This window comes from Rhinatrema bivittatum, chromosome 3, assembly GCF_901001135.1.
Source record: "Rhinatrema bivittatum chromosome 3, aRhiBiv1.1, whole genome shotgun sequence".
Classification (NCBI taxonomy): Eukaryota; Metazoa; Chordata; class Amphibia; order Gymnophiona; family Rhinatrematidae; genus Rhinatrema; species Rhinatrema bivittatum.
Window position 1 is genome coordinate 217009987 of NC_042617.1, and position 25415 is coordinate 217035401.

The 25415-nt window shown below is 44.7% G+C and overlaps 1 protein-coding gene across 1 annotated transcript in view; it reads left to right on the top strand.

Annotated features, from left to right (window-relative positions):
- Positions 1-25415, top strand: part of TRIM67 (tripartite motif containing 67) — a 257154-nt gene that overhangs the window by 219307 nt on the left and 12432 nt on the right. The window contains exon 9 of the mRNA XM_029594191.1: positions 1803-1965. Coding sequence (XP_029450051.1) covers positions 1803-1965 — 163 coding nt within the window. The remainder of the gene's footprint in view (positions 1-1802; positions 1966-25415) is intronic.

A 25415-nucleotide genomic window follows, 5' to 3' on the forward strand; every position in this document is an offset into this window, starting at 1 on the left:
GGGGGTGGTGAAGAGTGAGGGGAGAGAGAAAGAGGGGAGGTGAGAGACAGAGGGATGTAGCCCGTTTTAACGGGCTTAACGGCTTGTATATTTATAAATGATCTGGAAAGGAATACAACGAGTTAGGTAATCAAATTTGCAGATGATACAAAATTATTCAGAGTAGTTAAATCACAAGTGGATTGTAATAAATTGCAGGAGGACCTTGTGAGACTGGAAAATTGAGCATCCAAATGGCAGATGAAAATTAATGTGGATAAGTGCAAAGTGATGCATTTAGGGAAATATAACCCATGCTATAGTTACACAATATTAGGTTCCATATTAGGAGCTACCACCCATGAAAGAGATCTAGGCATCATAATGGATAATACATTGAAATCGTCAGCTCAGTGTGCTGCAGCAGTCAAAAAAGCAAACAGAATGTTAGCAAGTTTTAGGAAGGGAATGGTGAATAAAAAGGAAAATGTAATAATGCCTCTGTATCGCTCCATAGTGAGACCGCACCTTGAATACTGCGTACAGTATTCTGGTCACCACATCTCAAAAAAGATATAGTTGCGATGGAGAAGGTACATAGAACTAGAAGGGCATCCAAAATGATAAAGGGGCTGGAACAGCTCCCCTATGAGGAAAGACTAAAGAGGTTAGGACTGTTCAGCTTGGAGAAGAGATGGCTGAGGGTGGATATGATAGAGGTGTTTAAAGTCATTAGAGGTCTAGAATGGATAAATGTGAATTGGTTATTTACTTTTTTTGGATAACAGAAGGACTAGGGGAGCACTCCATGAAGTTATAACACATTTAAGACTAATCGGAGAAAGTTCTTTTTCACTCAACGCACATGTACCTTACAACTAACTACTTAAGTATTTTCCTTTTGAAAATTATCTACTGCAAATTATGTGTACATAAAAGACACGCATACTTTGTACCTGCTATTTATGGAGGCATCTGATTGGGACAAAATCAGATATACTCAGGTTGTTTTCCTTCTCATTCTAAGCACCTCCCCGGGAACTGTGGAAGCCCAAATGTACATTTATCCAGGCAGAGAAGCATAGCTTTCAGTCAAGTCAATCTACCTAAGTAAAAAAAATTGACCTTCCCATGGAGAGTACAAGATATTCCTAACTTTTCCAGTACTTCTGATACATTTACAGTATTTTATAATTTGAACTGAGGATGAATAGAATCTTAAAACAATTTTGCAACTCTTAATGTAGTCCAACCTTCAATCAAATTCAAAATGGACTAGTACATTGAAAAAGTTATTCTTGGATATTACAATCTCAATTAACAATGGACATTTACAAACATCTGTATTTAGAAAATCATCTGATAGATGAGGCTACCTTCACAGCTCTAGTTTTCACCCTTCACAGCCAAATTACAAACTTGAATGAGATATAAAAGCCACCTCAAGGAATCAACCAGAATTAAATAGATATAGATATATATAACTCTAAGTGAAAGTTATTAAAACATCAGCAAAATAACGTGACAAAAAATGGTGCATTCTGATCTGCAGTTCAGATAATTGCACTCTGAAAATCTATCACTGCTTCATTTTAAAATTTAAGTTTTTGTACATCTGTGAAATTATTGTGAGCAAGCCTTAAATTTTGGATCAATAGACAAAATGCTTAGAATTTCTTGGGTCAATTTTGAATATTCCTTATGTTTGGCACACTGTCTTTTACTGGAATGAAAATAATCCAAAGCATAGGGAAATAGTAATGAAAAGTATGGCACCTGGACTGAACTAGACTCCTGTAATAATTTGTCTCTGTCTCTTGTAGGATGGAAGGTGGGATGTGCACAGGGGCCACCATTGGCATTCTGTTGGACCTGATCAAGCACACACTAGCATTTTATATCAATGGGAAACAACAGGGCCCAGTAGCTTTTGAAAATGTGGAAGGTGTCTTCATGCCTGCAATAAGTCTCAATAGAAATGTACAGGTAAGATTTTGGTCACTCACCCTCAGGTTAAATTTCCTTGCAAACAGTGCAGCCTGGTATTATACAACATTTACAGAAAACAAACGGGCCAATTCAGTAAAATGCGCGGGAGAGCCAGTACTCCAAAGCGAGCGTCCACTCTCCCGACGCACGCCCAGGCCACTCTCCTGGGCATGCGATTCTCTATGCAAATGAGGGTCCGTGGTAAAAAGGAGGTGCTAGGGACACTAGTGCGTCCCTAGCGCCTCCTTATTGCAGAAGCGGCGGCTGTCAGCAGGTTTGGCAGCCGACGCTTAATTTACCGGCATCAGTTGTCAAACCCGCTGACAGCCATGGGTTTGGAAAACGGACGCCAGCAAAATTGAGCTATGATATTAAGTCAGAGGGTATACAGAAAAGCATTATTTTCTGCTTTTCTGTATACTTTCCCGGCCGGCTGGCTGAAATTAACGTTAATTTCTGAGAGTAAAATGTGTGGCTTGGCTGCACAATTTACTTTCTGTATCACGCAGGACTAACTAATAGGCTCATCAACATGAGAGTGCTATTAGTTTCGGGGGGGGGGGGGGGGGGGTGGACATGCGTTTTCTACACGCTATTACCCCTTACTGTATAAGGGGTAATAATAGCGCATGGAAAATGTGCGTCCAAATGGGGGCTAACGGTGCACTCGGCCTGAGCGCACCACACTGAATCGGCCTGAAAGTTAGGGGCCTATTTACTAAAAGTTTTCTACCATTTGTGTCTATGGGAAAAATGCTTAGTAAATGACCCCCTTACTTAGATATCCTCCTTAGTACCCAGCAATGATTAGTACAGGCCAACTGTACCCTTTGAAGACTGCATACCACAAACTCAAAGGTTTTTTTTGTTGTTTTTTTTAAATTCTTTATTTTCCAAACTCTTTTACAGAAAAATGATGTGTTCAGCACTAAAATAATAGAAACTTAAAAGGAAATACAACTCAAATGTTTTTATTTAACTTTGCACATCTCAGAAAAAAATGTTCTATATGCATGTTTCCAGCAGAATCTCTGCCCTATCAAAGATAAGGAGGCAAATCACATCTCATGTCTTTTAGTAAGGAGCAATTAAACAACACAGGTGAATTATGGACTTCTTTTCCTGGCAATATTTTTATTTGGCTGCCGTTCCCTCACACGAAGTGGCTCTTGTACTGAGATGCAAAGTATTTTCATGAAAGGGGTCCTTGTGCAAAAAAAATAGTTCAAAATACCCAGAAGCATGCAAAAACATGCATTTGTTTAAAACAAATAGGCATGCCAAAACTAATTGGGTCCAATTCATTTCTTTCAAGAGTCCCCAAATGGAGAGGGACCCCTGAATTAAAACAAATCCTAGTTATTCCATTTGGTTTCAAATGAATGATTTCTATGAGCCAATAAAGTCAATGGCCTGATAGAAATCCATAGGAGAGCAACAGATGTTCAGTTAGGAACAGATACAAAATATAGAGCAGCCAGCTAGCACACTTGTGTAGGACAGACGTGTTGTCAAGGAGACAGCAGAGACAATGTATCACAGTGAAGCATTTTTCCAATCCAATCTATCGCTGTGCACCAGATCCAGTGATGCTGATCTTAAAGATTGAACATGTCAAGATTTACTATGTATTCCTTTTGAAGACATTGTTTATGAAGGACACTGAACTCTCTACGTTTATAGTTAACTTTTCCTAAACAACCTTTCGGCTGCTGCCCATTTTAGACTGTTATTGTACCAGTTAGTAGAGAAAATCAGCTAGGCACTGCTGCAAAAGCTTTGTGTTGGTGTACTGCAGTTTTTTCTCTCCCTTTGTGGAGGGTGGAGGCAGATTGTGGAGCATTGCTGCAGAGCTGCTACTGATTTTGTGGGCAGTGGGCACTAGGTGAGTACTAAGTATAATGCAGAACTGAAGCATACCAGGCTGTGCTGTAGGGCCTGTCACTAAGCTCAGCAATGTCAGAACTAGTGCACACATTGCAGCATTGTCTCTGTGTTACCCACACACACAATTTAGTATGGCACAGTCATAGGCACACAGTCAGTTATGCTACTAGTGAGAAATATAAAATCATTTTAATATCCAAACCCCCAGTAACAAAATCAACCATGGCAGCAATAGGGAAGGGCAGAGCAGGTAAAGGAAATGTTTCTACAATTGGCAAGATTGGCAGTGCCAGTAACAACCAAAGAAGTGTCAAGAATCCAGCTGCTAGGCAGCCCCCCCCCAGCAGGAACCCCTCACTGGAACACACTTGGACCTGCTCTAGTCGCCACCTTGAAGGCTACATGATGCACAATGCCAGCACTATAAGAATCTCCCTCACAGTCTACTCCCTGCCTGCCTTTGGTCACCTGTTGTGTGCTTGCCTGTGTAACCTTACCTTTGCTCTTGGACCCTTGCCTGTTTAACCTTGCCCTTGTTCTGTGTCTAGTTCCTGCTTTGTTTAGGCTTCTTGCCTTACTACCTGCCTCTATCTTGTCTCTTTCCTGTGCTCCTTGTCTTTGTCTTGTTTGGGCCTATCCTGTCTGCGTTCATTCCATGTCATGTCCTTCCCTGTCTAGGCCTTCCTGTGACTTCTTGTGCCCATGTGTTTCCTCACTGTGCTCCTGTCCTGTTCCCTGTGGGCACCCCACTGGCCCTTCTGCTCCCTGTGGGCTCCCCAGTGTAGGCATCCCCAAATTGACCAACCCAGCCGTGACAAGAAGTAGTCCTGCATTTAAGTTGAACCAGGATTTCTTCAAGACTAGTAAGGCAGAAGCCAGCTCTATCCAGAAGAAACTGACATATGGAGATGAGCATTGCTACTGCAGAGTTCAGATGACATTGAGCATGTTTCACTCCATTCTGTTTTTGGAAAGAGGGAAAAGGTAGCAGACGTTCTGCAGGCAGAGAGTAACAGCAAGGCAACAGGAGAACAGGAAAGCCCAAAAGTGGCAGCATGCTTTTTCCTCACTAGAGATGATGCTGTGAAGGCAATATTTTCAGTCACTGATTCATACGAAGACTTTTTCTTGGCTTGTCTGAATCAGAAAATATTGAAGGGATACTGGAAATGGAAAATTTGGGAGACATATACAGTAGTGTCTTAGCATCATCCAGTTCGCTGATGGGGGAGACAGAGCAAAATGAAGATAGTGATGAAGAGCGGGCAGCACAGGTAGAGAGCGCAACTGATGACCCCAGTATTGTTCCTCAGAATCTACCCTCTACCTCAGCTCCATTGCCAGCATCCTCCACCAAGGATGTAGAAAAGGGATCGCAGAAGAAATCTGTGATCTGGAGACACTTCAAAATTAGGGAGGATCCATGTTTTGTGAAGTGTAATAACTGTGCAAAGGATGTCAGTTGAGGGAAGCAAATGAGGCACCTGACAAACAATGGTATATGCAATATCACCTGCAGAAGCAGCACCCATTAGTACTGGCATCTGGAGAGGGTGGAAGTACTAGTAGTAGCCCGGGGACCCCTTTTTCTATTCAGGGGAAAGTAGTAGAAAGAGGAAGTGTGTTCACCATGCCTTCAACCCCTTCCAGCAGTCAGGTGGCAGGCCAGCAGCCCCCTCTGCCAAGCATCAGAAGTGACAAACTACCATATTGGAAGTGGGATGGTGTTTGATAGCACTGTCCTGGAATAGGAGACAGACAGCACAAAAGTTATAATGAAGAACATTGCTGAAATGATTGCCCTTGATGACCAGCCCTTGTAACTAGTGGAGAATGTGGGCTTTGAGCGTTTTGTGCAGCTGGCATTCCCTCATTATAAACCCTCCTCCAGGATCACCTTTAGTAGGAAGTTCATCCCAGGTCTATGCAACCAATGCCATAGTCACTTTCAAGTGCTGCTGGCTAAGGCAGAGTGTGCATTTCAACAATGACATCTGGACTTTCATGAATGCTACACACTCTTATCTCTCCCTGATGGCACACTGGTGGGATCTGGCAAAGGCAGGGGAAAGCAGCAGCTCTAGCAGGAACAGAGCATCATAGTACAGATGGACTTTGCTGCACACCCAATGCTATATCAGCCATAAGAGAGATGATGGAGGATTAGCAGCTAAACCTAGAACTAAGGGTTTAAATGCAGGTTTCTTTGTCACAGACAATGGCAAAAATATTGTTAAGGCAATATATGATGGGAGCTTAGAGGTAATCCAATGTTTTGCACACAGTCTGCACCTGGTAATGAAGGATGCCCTGGGGATGGGCTCCAAGACATATCAGAATGAATAGTGGCAGAGCTTTTAGAGAAGTGCAAAACATTTCAGGGCACATCCACAGAAGTGTTAAAGCAGGGCAGCTTCACCAAGAGAAGCAAGAGGAAATCAGGATGCCTATCAACCATCTCGTTGATATTGGCACCTGCTGAAATTCAACATACCTAATGGTGCAGAAGTTAGTGGAGCAAGAGACATCCTGGAGTCCAAGTGTCTCACACAGATGAAGCAGATGCTGGAATGGTTGGTCTATCAGAAGGAATGCCAGAGGCATGGGCAGAATAGGGATGCAAGCAGGAGCAGCACCCAGATAGCTAGCATTTCCTCCCACATCACAATCCGACAAAGCCACGTTGCCCACAAAGATTCATCTTTCCTAGCACAGGTCAGAACAAAAGTATCTGGCTGGAAGAAGGCTCTCATCCCACCCAGGCAAAGGAGAACTCAGCACAAAAATCTGTGACACGCTGTCAGAACATATATGTGCTTGCATATTGGGCAATCTGGCCAACAGTCTGGCCAGACCTAGCCAAAGTGAATCAGTGGTATATATCTTGCCCACCAACCAGAGTTCCCAGTGAACATGTCTTTTCAATTACAGGAAACATTGTGAGTTCTCAACGCTCAAGGTTGGCACAACAGTTAATGGAATTCTGGTATTTTTAAAATGCAATCTACCTTTTCTTGGATTTTCATATTTTTCATGTAAATGGCAAGATGATTAAAAACACCATGAAGACTTTGCTGGCACTCTTCCAGCCAGTATCTGCCATGACTCAGATATACCACTCCAGGGGTCTGTTACCTCACTGCCTGTCTGCCATACCTCTAGTACCAGCATAGGGGACTTGCTGCTTCATGTCTAGCTTCTATGCCCCTAGTACTAGCATAAGGGACTTGCTGACTGTTTAGCTGTCATACCCCTAGTTCAAGCATAGGGGACTTGCTGCCTCATGTCTAGCTACCATATCCTTAATACCAGCATAGGAGAATTGTTGCCTCATGTCTTGCTGCCATCAAGGAAGAGCTTTCGATATGATATACTTGGATTTCAGCAAAGTTTTTGATATGGTCCTGCAGGTTCATGAATAAAAGGAGAAGCTTGGGGTGCAGCGCCAAAATGGTGGAGTGGACTACAAACTGGTTGACTGACAGGAGATAGCGTGTAATGGTAAACAGAACCTCCTCTGAAGAGATAACAGTGTTGCCATAGAGATCTGTTTTGGGACTGGTTCTGTTCAATATCTTTGTGAGCAACATTGTGGAAGGGATACTAAGATCTGCAATAGAATGGACATGCCTGAAGGAATAGAGAGAATGAAAAGTGATTTAAGAAAGCTTGAAGAGTGGTCAAAGACTTGGCAGCTGGGATTCAATGCCAAGAAGTGCAGAGTTATGCATCTGGGATGTGGTAATCCAAAAGAGCTGTATGTGATGGGGTGAAAGACTAATTTGTATTAACTGGGTGAGGAGCTTTGGGGTGATAGTTGTCTGGTGATCTGAACGTAGCAAAGCAATGTGACAAGGCAATAAAGCAGAAGAATGCTAGACTGCATAGAGAGAGGAATAACCACTAAGAAAAGGAGGTGATAATGCCCTTGTTCAGGTCCTTGCTGGGGACTCACCTGGAGTACTGTGTTCAGTTCTGCAGACTGTATCTAAAAAAAGGATAGAGACAGGACAAAGGCAGTCCAGAGACGGTGATCAAAATGGTGTGGAGTCTATATTTGAAGACTTATGAGGAAAGGCTGAAGGATCTGAATATGTATACCCTGGAAGAGAGAAGATGCAGGGGATGCAGACCTTCAGATACCTGAATGGTTTTAATGATCCTTGAACCTTTTCAATTGGAAAGCAAACAGTAGGTCACAACATGAAACTCCAGTTGGGATGACTTAGAACCAACATCAGGAAATATTTCTTCATGGAGAAGGTGGTGGATCCTTGGAATTTCCTGCCGGAGTTGGTGGTAAAGATGAAAACAGTAAACTAATTCAAAAAGGCATGGGATAAACACTGTAGATCCCTAAAGGCTGGAGGTAGAGTGAAGAAAATGCGGCATGGGGGTAACCTACAAAGAGCACTAGCTACTATTCCTAATAGAAGGCATTTGGATTTAACCAATTAGCTTACATGATTTTGACACAACTGCAACATCAATCTTTGCTTTGATGGTGGGAAGGAGGGGGAAGGGAATTGAATTCAGACAACAGCCAATGCTGGGCCCTGCTTTTATGATCTGGGGTACTGATATATAGACATTACAGAAAACGTACAGAACTACTTTTATGGCCAAATCCAAAAGCAATGCATGTTCAAACAGCATTGTCTGAATTATCAAGAAAGCTGCTCACCCTGTAAAAATGTTGCTAGCAGTAATTTTGTTATGAATTTGACTGTTGCTTGGTTTTGATTGTTAATATCACTACCCTTAACATAAGGCTTGGGGATAACCTGCACGGACCGGTGGTTACTACATTTAATAAATACATGGGGGTAACCTGCACAGAACACCAGCCTTAACATAAGACTTTGGAGTAGTTGCACAGAGCAGCAGGTACTACCCTTAACAGAAAGGTAACCCGTACAGAGTAGCAGTTATTACCATAAGACTCTTGCTGGGCAGACTGGATGGACCAGATGGTCTTTTTCTGCTGCCATTACTATGTTATGATGTTATATCCCTAGTACCAGCATAGGGGATTTGCTGGCACATACTTTCCTGCCATGCCCCTATAGGCCACTTGCTGGCACATGCCTATCTGCTATGCTCCTATTACCACCATGGGGGACTTGCCAGCACATGCTTAATTGCCATACCCCTTATACCATCACTGAGGTCTTGATAGTACTATTGCACCTACCTGCTATGGCTGGGTGTTTTGGGGTCTCCATGTTTGTTGTTTGTTTCTTTGTTGTACTAAGGTGTTTGCTTCCCTCCCCCCACACACATACACAAAAAGAGAAAAATTTAGAAACAGTTTCCTCCTCTCCACCTATTTTATGGTTCTTTGTTTTTTTCTAACTCCTCTGCAATGAACCTCTTTCTTCCATGTTGTTTATTTGTTGATTATACTGAGGTTGTTTGTCCATAAAATCCCTCAGTCTTAAGGAAGAAATTCAGGCAGAAAAGAAAACATAGAGGAGAGAAATTGTTTACATATTCCGAGTGTGTTAAAATTATCTGTGAGGCAGAGAGTATTCATTTCATGTTCTAGTACCACCATAGGGGACTTGCTGCGTGATGCCTACCTGCCATACCCCTAATACCATCATTGCTATGAATCTACCTACGTGCTATGCCATTGCCTAATTATGTTCTTTGGAGTTTTTCTGCTTCCATTTTGTATTATATTTGTTTATTGGGGTACTTCCTTTTATCCAGCGGAAAAAAGTAATTTTTTAAAAATGTCACCTCTCTCTCCACCCACCTATTTTGTGGTTATTTGTTTTGTTCTAAATCTTCTACAATAATCCTAGCATGATTCCCCCACCCTTGTTGCTTGTTAGTTCCACTGAGGTGTTTTTCCCCCACAGGACAAACATGTGAAAAAAGACAAAAGAAACAAGTTTCTCTCCTACCATGGACTTACAATCTCATGCCCACCTGCCCAGTTGCCATCCCACCATAGGAGACTTGCTTCCACATGTAATCCTTCCATAATGTTGTTGGTGCCCTCCTTTGGAGCTTTGGGATGGCTTACCCACCCCCCACTTGCTTTCTTCTGGGGTGTTTTGTCCCAGAACAAAAATTTGAAAACACACACACACAAAGACACAGGTTTCAATACCAAGGCATGGCACCTCCACAGTCTAAGCCTGGTTTTTCCACCCTCTTTCATGGTTGATTATACAGGGGTGGTTTGTCCAAAGAAGGAAGAAATACAAGCACCAGAGAAAAGATGCTCAAGAGAAACCATTTACTGAATATCATATAGCTAGAGTAGTAAAGAGAACTCCTGCAAAACCAGAAAATGGGACAGCCAAAGTTGTGCTGCAGAATATGGGAAAAGGTTTCTAAAAAAAGCAACCCACACAACTTAATAGTAAAGATAGACACAGTTATTTACGGAACTAATTTCATGTTCTTAATGTGATGGTTTGTAAAACCCATTTTACAAGAAAATTAAAATTCTACCCAGCACCTTGGCAATCTTTGGCCACTCAGCATTGCTTCTGTGCCCAGACTTTACTCCTTGGAGTTCTCTTTGCCACTGTGCCTTGCTGTCGTATCCCAGACCTTACACCTGGAGTTGTTCTTGCCAGTTTAGGGGAATGCTTTGCACCTCTCATGTTGCTTTGGTGTTTTGAAGCTACTCTTTTTGCTGCTTTGGTCCTTTATCAGTGCCTGCCTTGGAGTTTTACCACCTTTTCTTCTTCATTCCACCTTCTTGGTGCCTTAGGATGTTGATGCCATTTTTTGTGCCAGTTTGCCACGCGAGATGCCATCAAGGGTTCATATCACTATTGCTGGTGCCCTCTTATGGAGCCTTGGGGTGTCCTTCCCACTTTTCCTGCTTTTTTAGTCCTCTCACAGAGATTTGAAGAACTCCTGCAAATGCTGGTACCCCTTTGCCCTTTTATGGAGCCTTAAGCTAGTAATGCCAATGTTGGTGCCACTTTCCACAATCTTTCTAGGTACTTTGGTCTTCATTCCCCCTTCTGATGATTTCTTCCCACAAGTTCTAAGATAATTGATTAGAAAACCTCAATTCTGGAGCCCAATATAGGTTGTAATGCTTCCCCCATTGACTTTAACGGCAAATGAAAAACAAATCAAACTAAAAAAACATTTTTTTTAAATTTTGAAACTAAAGAAATGAATTGAGGTCCCCACAATATTAATTTTGAAAGGAAATGAAATTTTTCTCCTGCACATTCCTAATAACCACAGCATTAGCAACAGAAACAGGCTGCTGTGGAAGTGGCACACTGTGAAAGCAGGACAATAGTGAACATGAAAACCCCAGTGTGTTGGGATTCCCGGCTGTGGAAACCCGCAGCCGGTCCCCCCTACCTGCCCCGACGCTCGGCAGGTAGGGGGTCCCCGGCCTTCGGTGCGGCATGCTCCAGTCATGAGCCAGCCGCTGGCATGGCCTCCATGCAGCTCTAGACGCCGCCGACCTTCCTTTCGCATGCAATCCCCTAGGCGCGCACGAGTCAGCCAGACTCTTAAAGGGGCCATGGAGGGAAACGATGGCCCGGCCCCTGAAGATGACGTCAGATCTGAGGGATATTTAAACCCTGGCTCAATCATCAGGTCCATCTCCTTTGGAGTACTTAGTTGCTGTTCCTGATCTAAGTGTTCCTGCTGTTCCTGACTCCGTGCTCTTCCTTGTCCCTGGTTCCTGCTTCCTTTTCCTCGGCTTGATCTCCTGGTTCTGACTTTGGCTTGATTCTTCGTCTCTGCTCATCTGCTGCCTGTCTTGACCCTTGGCTTGATACCTCGTCTCCGCTCATCTGCTGCCTGCCCTTGACCTTCGGTTTGGCACTCCGTTTCGTACCTTCACTGCCAGCCGGATTCCCACCTCTCCCCTGCCTGCCGCTGGACTCTTTTTCTCTGAGGAGACCCGCACCTAAGACCTGCCGGCCCAGGTACCCAAGGGCTCAACCTGAGGGGAACAAGGGCTGGTATAGGTGAAGCTCCAGCTGAGTCGTCCTCACCTGCACTGCCTTTCGGCAATGAGGACCATGGGGGGCCGTCCCTCAGTGGTAGCGCCAACTCTCATCCCGGTCTAAGGGTCCACAGCGCTAACAGTTTGCCAAGGCCATGGACCCGGCAGACCTTTCCGGCCTCCAGGCCATTAAAGGCCTGGCTCAATGTCTTCAGCAGCAACAGCAGTGCCTAGATGTTCTGGCGGCCATGATCGAACTCTTGGCCAACCGTCTGCACTCTTCCTCCATGCCAGGGGATTCTCCTCCGCCTTCTGCAGCCACACCACAGCCGTCCACACCGCTGCATCTCCCGGCGCCTCCCCGCTACTCTGGGGAACCGAAGCAGTGTTGTGGGTTTCTGAACCACTGCTTCATGAGGTTCTCTCTTTAACTTACTCAGTTCCTGTGATCAGATCAAGACAACGTTCATCCTGTCATCATTGGATGGCAAGGCCCTGGCCTGGGCCTCCCCGCTTTGGAAGCGCGGGGACTCCCTACTTGGGGACCTTCCATGTTTCATCCGAACTTTTAAACACATTTTTTACGAACCAGGGCATCAATCAACTGCGGCTTCAGAACTTCTCCACCTCCGCCAGGGGTCCCATTCTTTGGTCGAGTACACAGTTGAATTCCGCACCTTAGCCTCAGAGTTGGGCTGGCAAGAGAACAGCTTGCAGAGCATTTTTCTTGAGGGCCTGGCTTCCACAATAAAAGATGAATTAGCTGCACGAGAATTACTGGAGGATCTGGAGGCACTCAATGATCTGACAGGCCAAATTGATCGGCGTCTACAACAGCGTATGAGGGAGCCGAAGCCTGGGCGCTGGGCGGTTCCATTGGCACCCTCTTTCTCTGGACCCCTGGTTTCCCTGATGAACTCTGAGCCTGTTCCTGCTCTCAGCGAGGAGCCCATGCAACTCGGTCGTAGTCACCTTTCACCTGAAGAGAAGCAGCGATGTAGGTCTCTCGGTCTCTGCCTCTACTGTGCCGGCAAGGGACACCTGCTGGCTCAATGCCCCGAGCGGCTGGGAAACTCTCGAGCCTAGGCGTCACGGGGGAGCTGACCTTAGGCTGCGTAAATCCTGCTCCCATGACACTCCAAGTACTTCTGAAGGTCCTTTTCAACTTTTGCCTTCATCGACTCCGGAGCCAGAGGAAACTTTATCTTAGCAGAACTAGTGAGACAGTTACAGCTTCCTGTGGTCACCTGTACTCCGGTGCTAATTTCATCCATCCAGGGAGACCATCTGCCAAGCTGAGTTACTTCTTGTACTGCTCCTTTGGTCCTCCGCACCGGGGCGCTTCACGAGGAGATCACTTTTTTATACTTGAAAAGGCTATCCACCCGGTGGTACTGGGACTTCCTTTGCTCCAGAAGCATACTCCTTATATCAACTGGGAGATCCTGCAAGTAGCCTCCTGGGGTTCCAATTGTTTCTTCCCCGGCAGGGATGGGGTTCTTTTTGTAGCCAAAAAAGATGGCTCCTTAAGACCATGTATTGACTACCATGGGCTTAACGCAATCACTCACCGGGACAGGTACCCGCTCCCGCTTATCCCGGAACTACTGGACTGTCTCCAAGGAACAAAGATCTTCACAAAGCTGAATAGCCACGGGGCCTACAGTCTGGTCCGCATTAAGCCCAGGGACAAATAGAAGACCGCCTTCAATACACATGATGGCCATTATGAATACCTAGTAATAGGGATGTGCATCATCTATGATGGATGAAAATATCGTACGATATTTTCTAATCCGTCATGTATTGGGGGGTCCAAGAAAATGATAGGAAAACCCCATGAAATTTTTGTGTGGTTTTCTTATCATTTTGGGGGGGGGGGGGGGGGGGGGGGGGAGAAAGGGCACATAGAAAAAAAAAAATCCAAACCCACCCGACCCTTTAGATCTAATTATTTACAATCCCCCACCCTCCTGACCCCCTCAAAACTTTCCTAAAGTACCTGGTGGTCCAGCAGGGGTCCCGGGAGCGATTTCCTGCTCTTGGGCCATCGGATGCCACTAATCAAAATGGCGCCGATGGCCCTTTGCCCTTACCATGTGACAGGGGCTATCAGTGCCATTGGCCAGCCCTTATCACATGGTAGGAGCAATGGATGGCCCACGCCATTTTTTAAGGACTCCGCTCACTGCAGTGCTTTTTAGGCTTCGATAACTTCTACAGGAACTTCAACCCACGGTATTCCCACATTGTGGCACCTCTTACCGCACTCACGAAGAAAGGATCAGATGCCAGACACTGGCCTCCAGAAGCCATGCAAGCCTTCGAGGGGTTAAAACAGGCCTTTCTGCGTGAACACTGCCTCCGTCATCCTGACCCTTCACAACTATTCTTAGTGGAGGTTGATGCCTCGGACATCGCAGTGGGAGCAGTCCAGTATTTCAGTCATGAAGCCCTCTTACCATGCTCCTACTTCTCCTGTAAATTCACCTCAGTAGAGCGAAATTACAGAATCGGAGATAAAGAACTCCTGGCCATTAAGATGGCATACGAAGAGTGGAAGCAATGGCTGGAGGGGCACAACACCCCATCACGGTGTACACTGATCACAAAAACTTAGAATACCTTACTAAGGCTCAATGTTTGAACCTCCACCAGGCCCGCTGGTCACTCTTCTTTAGTTGTTTCAACTTCCTTTTACGTTACCGACCAGCATCAAAGAATGTGAGGGCGGACGCCCTATCCAGACTTCACGAGACGGAGAATGTTCCTGATTTAACTCAATACATCCTAGACCCTGCCAGAGTTCTCCTTGCTGCCACCAGCACTGTACCTCTGGGAAAAACTGTAGTCCCACTCCACCTTCGGCAAAAAGTTTCATCCTGGGGCCATGATTCACTCACCGCCAGACACCCTGGCAGAGCCCGTACAATGGAACTACATTCTCGCTATTATTGGTGGCCTCAGATGTCAGAGGACATCCGGGTATACGTCAACTCCTGCCTGACCTGTGCCCAGCAGAAACCGTTGCCGGGTTGGCCATGGGGCCTCCTACAACCACTCCCAGTGCCTCAAGAACCTTGGACCCATATCTCCACAGACTTCATGGTGGACTTACTTCCGTCCAGTGGGTACCAGGTGATCTGGGTTGTAGTCTATAGGCTCTCCAAGATGGCACACTTCACTCCTCTGCCTAAGTTGCCCTCTGCACCCGAATTGGCCCAACATTTTACCCAGCACGTCTTCCGTCTCCACAGCCACCCACAACATTACATCTGACCTTGGTCCCCAGTTCACGGCAAAGTACTGGCGTTCCCTATGCAGGAAATTCAGAGTGCAAGTGGATTTTACATCTGCTTTCCACCCTCAAGGAGATGGCCAGGCCGAGCAGATCAATCGGGGTCTGAAGACCTTTATCCACTCATTCGTCAGGAGCCGCCAGGACGATTGGGCATCTGTTACCATGGGCAGAATTCTCACACAACATGCATGTTCACTCTGCCACAGGGACTTCCCCATTCCAGGTAGTCTTCGGTAAGCAACCAAGACCCCCGCTACCTCTATATCTGTCTGTGCCTTCCCTGGCAAACCAGCTCACAGCTCAACAACTCCACACTCTGTGGACTACCACACAGGTTAACCTCCAAAAAGCCGCTAATGCTGCCAAGGAGACTACAGACAAGCACTGTCGTCCAGCCCCTCTCTTCAGACCCAGGGACCGAGTGTGGTTAAGCATGCACCATATATGCCTTCGAGTGCCCTCCATGAGACTGGCTCTTAAATATATTGGACCATTTTCTGTCAGTGAGCAGCTGGGGCTGATCTCCTATCATCTACGCCTGCCTGCTAGTTTAAGGATACATACCATATTTGCCGGCGTATAGGATGCACTTCTTTCCCCTCAAAATAGGGGAAAAATAAGGAGTGCGTCCTATGCGCCGGTAATCAAAATTACTAACAGTGTCCGATGGGAGAGGGGAGTATTGCGGTGGCGTCGGGGAGCGAGGGTGCGCCGCCTGATTGGCTGACGCTGTTGATTTTGATTGACCTCACAGCTCCTGTGGTCCAGCAGCAAAGGGAATTACATCTCTTTGATGGTATGATTTCAGCTGCTGTGCAGTCTCATCGTGCCCTGACCATGATGCCTCCCTGTCAGCAGAAGTCTCTTTGGATTGCGTTACTTCTATCAACGTCCTCTCCTCACTGCTCAGCCTGTGGTGCTTTTTTTCCTCACTACTCAGCCTGTGGTGTTTTTTTCCAAGCATGTAATAAATTAGCTTATTATTTGTTTGTTTGTTTGTAAATATTTGATATTCTGCCTTTTTCCAAGAATGGCCCTCAAGGCAGATTACAATCAAATTTAAATAGAACTTACAGGTACAATAACAATATCAGCCATATTATTCCTTTTCTGATATGTATGTAATGGGTCTCCCAAAATAGAACCATTTTTGTCATAGAAGAGTCCCTGGAAAGGATTTTGGGTGAGGCAGTTCACTTGACCTCTCCCTGACGTTTTCCCAAATGATGTGTACAACTGTTGCAGCCTTGGCATTTACATGTGAGGTGAACTTACCAGCTGCAGCTCACATGATGTCCAGCTGCTCTGCCATGCCCTCGAACACATCCAGTCCCAGCCATTGTCGAAGCACACCTCCGTAGGCGTCAGCACAATCGGACAAGGAGCTCCACTGCCAGTCTGCCAGATGTACCTGTTGCAGTTCACCACCTTGGTCTTTAACTGGGCCTTTATGTGCCGGTATCTGTGGGCCACCTGCTCCCCATTTTGTGTCAGATAACGGTGCCTTGAGATTGCCTGGACAATTTATTTATTTATTTATTTAACACTTTTTTATACCGACCTTCATAGTAAATAAACCATATCGGATCGGTTTACATAAAACAAGGGTATAACAGAAGCAATAAATAAAAGTAATTAACAAGAAAAGAGAATAAGATAAAGTTACATTTAACAAGGAGTAAAAAACTAGGGATGTGAATCGTTTTCCATATCGTCTTAACGATAGAAATCGTGTGGCAGGGCAAGAAAATCGTCTTAGGCACGATTTTTTAGTTAAAAAATCGTTAAAAATCGTTTTTTCCGATTAGTGCGCACTAACTCGAGTTAGTGCGCACTAACGGGAGTTAGTGCGCACTAACTGGGAGTTAGTGCGCACTAACTGAAAATGATACAATTTGACACTTTTCAGGTCAGTTAAGGTCAGTTTAGGAATGAATATGTATTCCTATTGGCTGCCCTCTTATTTATTCATGTTACCAAGTTTCCTACTGACAGTATATGGGGGATGGGAAATGGAAACAGTTGGTAGCTTGACAAAACAAGTAATGTGATCAGTCAATGTGACTAGAACTTGTGCCCTAACCCTGATACCAGGGGTATTGTGATCTTCCTGCACACAGTGCCCTATCCCTATTAATACCAGGAGTGTTGTGATCTTCCTGCACACAGTGCCCTATCCCTAATACCAGGGGTGTTGTGATCTTCCTGCACACAGTGCCCTATTCCTGATACTGGGGGTGTTGTGATCTTCCTGCACACAGTGCCCTATTCCTGATACCGGGGGTGTTGTGATCTTCTTGCACACATCCCGGTATCAGGGATAGGGCACTGCATGCAGGAAGATCACAACACTCCTGGTATTAATAGGGATAGGGCACTGCATGCAGGAAGATCACAACACTCCTGGTATTAATAGGGATAGGGCACTGCATGCAGGAAGATCACAACACCCCTGGTATCAGGGATAGGGCACTGTGTGCAGGAAGATCACAATACCCCGGAGGAGTGAGGGTCAGGCAGCTCCCCCCTGTCTGTGAAGCCAGCCTCTCACTAGTAATGCAGGGAGGGAGCTGTCTCAGACTTCACCATCCTCCCCCCCCCCCCTCACCCACACACCATTCACTAGCTGGGACATGGGGGAAGTCAGGAGTGAGGGTCAGGCAGCTCCCCCCTGTCTGTGAAGCCAGCCTCTCACTAGTAATGCAGGGAGGGAGCTGTCTCAGACTTCACCATCCTCCCCCCCCCCCTCACCCACACACCATTCACTAGCTGGGACATGGGGGAAGTCAGGAGTGAGGGTCAGGCAGCTCCCCCCTGTCTGTGAAGCCAGCCTCTCACTAGTAATGCAGGGAGGGAGCTGTCTCAGACTTCACCATCCTCCCCCCCCCCCTCACCCACACACCATTCACTAGCTGGGACATGGGGGAAGTCAGGAGTGAGGGTCAGGCAGCTCCCCCCTGTCTGTGAAGCCAGCCTCTCACTAGTAATGCAGGGAGGGAGCTGTCTCAGACTTCACCATCCTCCCCCCCCCCCCCCTCACCCACACACCATTCACTAGCTGGGACATGGGGGAAGTCAGGAGTGAGGGTCAGGCAGCTCCCCCTGTCTGTGAAGCCAGCCTCTCACTAGTAATGCAGGGAGGGAGCTGTCTCAGACTTCACCATCCACCCCCCCCCCCTCACCCACACACCATTCACTAGCTGGGACATGGGGGAAGTCAGGAGTGAGGGTCAGGCAGCTCCCCCCTGTCTGTGAAGCCAGCCTCTCACTAGTAATGCAGGGAGGGAGCTGTCTCAGACTTCACCATCCTCCCCCCCCCCCCCCTCACCCACACACCATTCACTAGCTGGGACATGGGGGAAGTCAGGAGTGAGGGTCAGGCAGCTCCCCCCTGTCTGTGAAGCCAGCCTCTCACTAGTAATGCAGGGAGGGAGCTGTCTCAGACTTCACCATCCACCCCCCCCCCCCCCTCACCCACACACCATTCACTAGCTGGGACATGGGGGAAGTCAGGAGTGAGGGTCAGGCAGCTCCCCCCTGTCTGTGAAGCCAGCCTCTCACTAGTAATGCAGGGAGGGAGCTGTCTCAGACTTCACCATCCTCCTCCCCCCCCTCACCCACACACCATTCACTAGCTGGGACATGGGGGAAGTCAGGAGTGAGGGTCAGGCAGCTCCCCCCTGTCTGTGAAGCCAGCCTCTCACTAGTAATGCAGGGAGGGAGCTGTCTCAGACTGGTATCAGGGTTAGGGCACTGTGTGCAGGAAGATCACAACACTCCTGGTATTAATAGGGATAGGGCACTGTAAGAGATGACTGTAGTAGATTGAATAAAGATCTGATGTTTCTGCTCTCCTCACACCAAACAAAAACAACACACAAGCAGAGAAGCCCTTCTTACAAAGCTGAGCTAGTGAGTTAAGTAGGAGGAAAAGTAAACATACTGGTGCCAGTGTGGCTACTTAAAAAATACACTTACCAACAATCAATTACATATATTTGAACTGTGTACAGTTCCAGCCAGGACCACCTTTCTAAAATGCACAGTGATTGGCAAATTCAACATGCACTAGCATTTCAGGTGCCTGCTAACAAAAATAATAAACAAACAAGTTCTAGTCAGGTGAGTGCTGATCATTACATTACTTTTTTTGTCAAGCTTCCAACTGTTTCCATTTCACATCCCCCCAACCATATTGGTAACATCAATAGATAAGAGCACAGCCAGCCAATAGGAATACATACATACATATTCATTCCTAAGTGACCTTTACTGACCTGGGAAGTGTGAACACTGTTTCATTTTCTGTTGGTGTTCGTTAGTTTCCAGTTCCATTTCCCATCCCCCCAACCATCACCTCAGTGGTAACCTTGGTAACATCAATAGATAAGAGGGCAGCCAGCCAATAGGAACACATATTCATTCCTAACTGACCTTCAGTGACCTGGAAAGTGTTTATCTGTATCATTTTCAGTTAGTGCGCACTAACTCGAGTTAGTGCGCACTAACACGATTTAACGATTTTTAACGATAAATCGTTAGAATTTCTATTGTATCGTGTTCTATAACGATTTAAGACGATATAAACATTATCGGACGATAATTTTAATCGTTGAAAAACGATTCACATCCCTATAAAAAACTTGGGAAGCTTAAGAGCTGGAAGGAAGTTAAAGGCCAAAAAATAATTAAAGCAGCATAGTCCAAAAGGAATTTGGATTAATGCAAAAGATGCTTTATTCAGTAAGTGCCAGAGTTCTTCGTTTGAATGGATGTAGGACTTTAATCTTCTACGTCCAAGTGAGGAAAAAGAAGACTAAGGGTTGTCTGGAGGATCATCGAAGGCTTGGTGGAATAGCCACGTCTTAAGTTTTTTTCTGAACGTAGTGAGACAGGGTTCTAGTCGGAGGCTTGAAGGAATGTTGATCCAAATAGAAGGACCTGCTATTGAAAAAGCTCGGTCTTTGGTCGAGGAAAGGCGTGAGGCTTTAGTTGGGGGGTAATTCAAAGTACCTTTATGATTATCTCTAATTGGCCTATTGGAGGAATGAAGTTTGAAGGGTATTTCAAGGCTGAGATGGAGTTGGTGATGGATGGATTTATGTATTAGGGTAATTGCTTTGTAAAGGATTCTGAAATTTACCGGTAGCCAATGTAAGTTTCTGAGGATGGGTGAGATGTGATTTCCGCGGCTGGTGTTGGTCAGTAATCTCGCTGCAGCATTTTGAATCATCTGAAGCGGTTTAATGGTCGATTTGGGTAGGCCAAGGAGGAGGGCACTGCAATAGTCAATCTTGGAGAATAACAACGCCTGGAGTACTGTTCTGAAATCTTTGAAAAAAAGAAGTGGCTTGAGTCGTTTCAGAACCTGGAGTCTGTAAAAACAGTCTTTGGATGTAGTATTAACCATTTTCTTAAGGTTTAGTCTATTATCGAGAATTACTCCTAGATCTCTCACCTGCTTATGAGTGATGAATGTGTTGTGAGGGAATGGTATGGGAATATTTTCTTCATTTGCTGAGATGAGGAGGAGCTCCTCTTTGAAGAGTTAAAGACCAGATTTAATCTATTGAGGAGGTTAGTGATAGATATAAGGCAGTTATTCCAGTGGGAAAGTGCTTTTGAAATAGATTCTGTAATAGGAATAAGAATCTGTACATCGTCTGCATACAGATAATGAATTAAATTAAGGTCAGATAGCAATTGGCAAAGGGGTAGGAGGTAAATATTAAAAAGGGTTGGGGAAAGGGAAGATCCTTGTGGAACTCCTACATTGGATTTTGTTAATGGCGATTCTTTGTTGTTGATTTTAACTTTAAAGGATCTATTGTAGGGGAAAGATTTGAACCAACTATGGGCAGATCCTGAGATACCAATGTCTGTTAGGCGATCCAGAAGAATGGAGTGGTTGACGGTGTCAAACGCCGCGGAGATGTCTAACAGGATTAATAAAAAGGAGTAGCCTTTGTCAAGACCCATTATAATATGATCTGTAAGTGAGATAAGGAGGGTTTCCGTGCTGCGTGCTTTGCGGAAGCCATATTGTGAGGGGTGTAGGATATTTTGATCTTCCAGGTATTCTGAAAGCTGGGTGTTTACCAGCTTTTCTGTTATTTTGGCTAAAAATGGCAAATTAGAGATGGGTCTGAAATTGGTAGGTACATTAGGGTCTAGATTGTGTTTCTTGAGAAGGGGTTTGAGTGACGCAGTTTTTAGGCTGTCAGGGTAACTTCCTTGGGTTAAAAAGCAATTTATGATACTTGTTAAAGGTTTTGCAATCGTATTTGGAATGAGAAGCAGGAGATTTGAAGGAATATTATCTGCAGGATGGCTAGATGGTTTTTGTCTTTTTAGAAGGGATTCAATCTCTTTAACAGAAATTGATTCGAAGCTTTCAAGTTTGGCTCCCTTGCTTGATTGAGGATTCTTGTCTGAGGTAAGAGGTAGAGTATTTGGTGGAAGAAGGGCGAGCGTATTCAGGATCTTTTGTTGAAAGAATAAAGCAAGTTCATTAGCCTTAGATAGAGCTTGTTCGTCTGGGATGGGTGGAGGAGTTGATTTTGTGATTTGAGTGACGTATGCAAATAGGGCTTGGGCATCGTATTGAAAATGATGAATTTTGTTGGCGTAGAATTCTCTTTTTGTTAGTAGAATAGAGGTCCTATAATGATGTAGAAAGCCTTTGTATTTAGACAAGGTAGTTGAGTTGGGTGTTTTTCGCCAAATATTTTCTCTGTGGCGTAGCTCCTGTTTCATCTGTTTTAGTTTAGGGGTAAACCAGGGTTGATTACCTTTTTTTGTAGGATTGATTGTTTTAGAGACTGTTGGACACCATTTGTTAGCAACTGTTTCAGTGATCTGGTGCACCAGATGTGGCCCTTAGCTGCCATAGAGGTCTTGGCCACATGGCATCATTTTCCAGGACCCCAGAGATGATCATTTTGTTGAACTCTGGTCTGAACTTCAACGCCCTGAAACGAACACTGCCTGCTGCCTGGCTGCCTGAAAGGGGTGCCACTTCTACTTGCGAAGCGGTATCTACCCTTTCCTCATCCTTGCTCCCACTCCTCTCTCCCCCTACCTCCCCCTCCCCCATACCTGCCCTACTGACTCTGCCTTCTCTGTCTATCCCTAGCCTATCATCTTCCTCCCACTGGACTCGCCTGCTTACCATTCACACCTTCTCCTATCCCTTGCCTCCTCTCTATCTCTACTCCTGCCCCTTTCCCTACTGCTACTCCTATTCCTCCTCCTTCCCCTAGCAATCCTGCCCTTGTCCTTCCTCCTTCCCTTCTCTCTCCTCCTGCCTCTCACGCTCCATTCTGTCCACTCCTCAACACCACACCTCACCACTCCTTCTCTTCACTACCACACCTCACCTCTCCTTTTTCTCACCACCATGCCTCACTTCTCCTCTGCCTCAGCCAAACACAAAGACAGACAGACAAACAGGACAAACTAACAAAAACTTTCACATGAACAGATCAAGACAATAGACCAAGGGAAAGGGAAACAGATGATAAACAAGTCACAGGACACCGCACTCAGATATCGCTAACTACCTCCAACTTACTACCACCTACTCTCCTCACTCCAAACACCTGACACACCCTCAAAGATGCAGCTGCAGGAAGCTGGTATATATAAAATAGCAAAATAGCATGCCATGTAAAATGATGCATGACACGCTGACACAACACAGTATGTGCTGACACAATGCATGACATGATAATGCAACGCGCCATGCGTAAATTGCCTATGCGATGCAGTAGACAGGAAATGATCCTAACCTCGCCTTTTTTTTTTTTTTTTTTTTAAATCTTGGGCACTATTTTTGCTATATTTATAGCTATTTGATGAATCTAGGCCTAAGTTAGCTGGATAACTGTAGACCTGCTTCAGAAAGTTTAGTGCTAGAACTGTGGATTTACTTATTGTCCCCCTTCCACTCATTAAATCAAATTTGATCATGTTATGATCACAATTGCTAAGTGGCCCCACCACAGTTACCTCTTGCACCAAATCCTGTGTTCCACTAAGAATTAGATCCAAAATAGCTCCCTCTCCCTTTTGTTCCTGAACCAATTGCTCTATGAATCAATCATTTATTCCATCCAGGAACTTTACTTCTCTAGCATGTCCTGATGTTACATTTTCCCAGGGAATATTGAGGTAATTGAAATCTCTCATTATTACTGTGCTGCCAAGTTTGTTAACTTCCTTTTCTCTTAGCATTTCATTGTCCTCTGATCATTTTCACCAGGTGAACAGTAGAATACCCTTATCTCTATACTCTTACCCAACACACATGGGATTTCTACCCATAAAGATTCTACTGTGCATTTAGTCTCCTTCAATATTCTGTTGGATTCTATGCCACCCTGAACATAAAAGTGTCACACACACCCCCACCCCCAAACAAGTTGATCCACCCTATCTCTGCAATATAGTTTGTACCCTGATATAGCATTGTTCCATTAGTATCCTCCTTCCACCAGGTCTCTGAGATGCCAATTATGCTTACCTCTTCATTCAGTGCTTTACACTCTTACTCTCCCATCTTACTTCTTAGACTTCTGGCATTAACATACAGAAATTTCAAAGTTTGGGGATTTTTTTGCTTGTATTAGCAACCTGTTTATCAGTTGACAAGGATAATTTGTAATCTTTTAACTGAAGTGGTTCTTTACTTATAGTCACATGGACTACTTTTGCTTTTATTGGAACCTCTCTGTTGGAATGCCCTAACTCTCCTGCTTCATTAGTATCCTTTGAAGATACCTTCCTCTGAAAAATGCATTGCTGAGCAACTGTTGGCTTTCCCCCTTCTCCTAGTTTAAAAGCTGCTCTATCTCCTTTTTAAAGGTTAGCACCAGCAGCCTGGTTCCATCCTGGTTAAAGTGGAGCTTGTCCTTTTGGAAGAGGCTTCCCTTACCCCAAAAGGATGCCCAGTTCCCTAACAAAACTGAATTCCTCTTCTGTGAACCATTCATTGGGGCCGATGCAAAAAAGTTGCGCTGAAAGCGGGCACTGTGTGTTTACTGCCCGCTTTCATAACGTGCCCCCAGGCACCTTTCCTGGGGGTGTGATGCAATATTTAAATTAGGGCTCACGCTGTCTAGGAGTGATTATGCGACCCTAGCGCCTCCTTGACAGCGTGAGTGGGAGGGAGTTCCGCTGTCGGTGGCTGTCCGCCGGTTAAGAAAATGGACGCTGAATTTATCAGCGCCTCGTTTTCCTAACCAGTGCACAACAATACAGAATTAGAAGCCAAATGTCCGATCTGGATTCTTTACTGGACAGAGACTGATATCTTTAAACAAGCCCGACTCAGGCTGAGTTTCGCCCTCTTACAATGGGGCTGCATCAGGGGCTACAACATACAAAAATTAGACATACTAATAAATAAAAAGAAATTATAAAAAACATAATTGAAGGAAGACATATAAAATGGAAACATATATATATATGTGTGGTGTAACATGTAAACCTAGAAAGTGATATGTAAAACTGTATATCTGGGAAAATATCACACGTTAATAATAAAAATGTATTGCCTTTACCTCAGCTTTATCATTTTGGGATTTCTGAGTATCCGGGTTGGAAAATATGATTATGCATCAAATGGTCTGTAATATGTTAATAAAAAACATGATTAAAAATTAATAAAATCTTCAAAAAAATTAATTGTTTAAGATTATCAAATCTCATAAAAAAAAAATTTTTATAAGTACCTCTGGCAGATTGAAATATCTTGTGCTGCAGTGTAATTTAAACAAACAACACTCTTCAATGCTGTGAAAAATTGATGGGAAATGAAAAAGTGAAAAAAATATAAAAACGAATGAAAATAAAATCATTTTGACTGTACTTGTATCCATAGTTCTCCATTACTAGACTATGCATGATCACTCAAAAACTATATTGGACCAATACTGTAAACAAGCAAAACACTTCTCTGAAATGGGAAGTTCACATGAAAGCCGCTATACCGAATCTGCCAAAACACAGCCTAACCAACATAAAAATTGTTACTCCGGCAAATAATATTCTGTGCCCACTGTTATTAAAACATGTTGCTGTGCTGTAAAAAATGGGAAAATTTAAAATGAATAAAAAGTGACAACACTTTAAAATCACAACACTATCCTTGTGTAGATAGTTCAATATCGCTTTGTCACATATAACAGCAAGGCCTAGTCATTATATTGATTTAAATATATGGCACTGCTCTTATATATAATTATGTTAATCCAAATTACCTTGGTCACACTGGCAGACACCCGGACCCATATTACTACAACAATCGCTTTG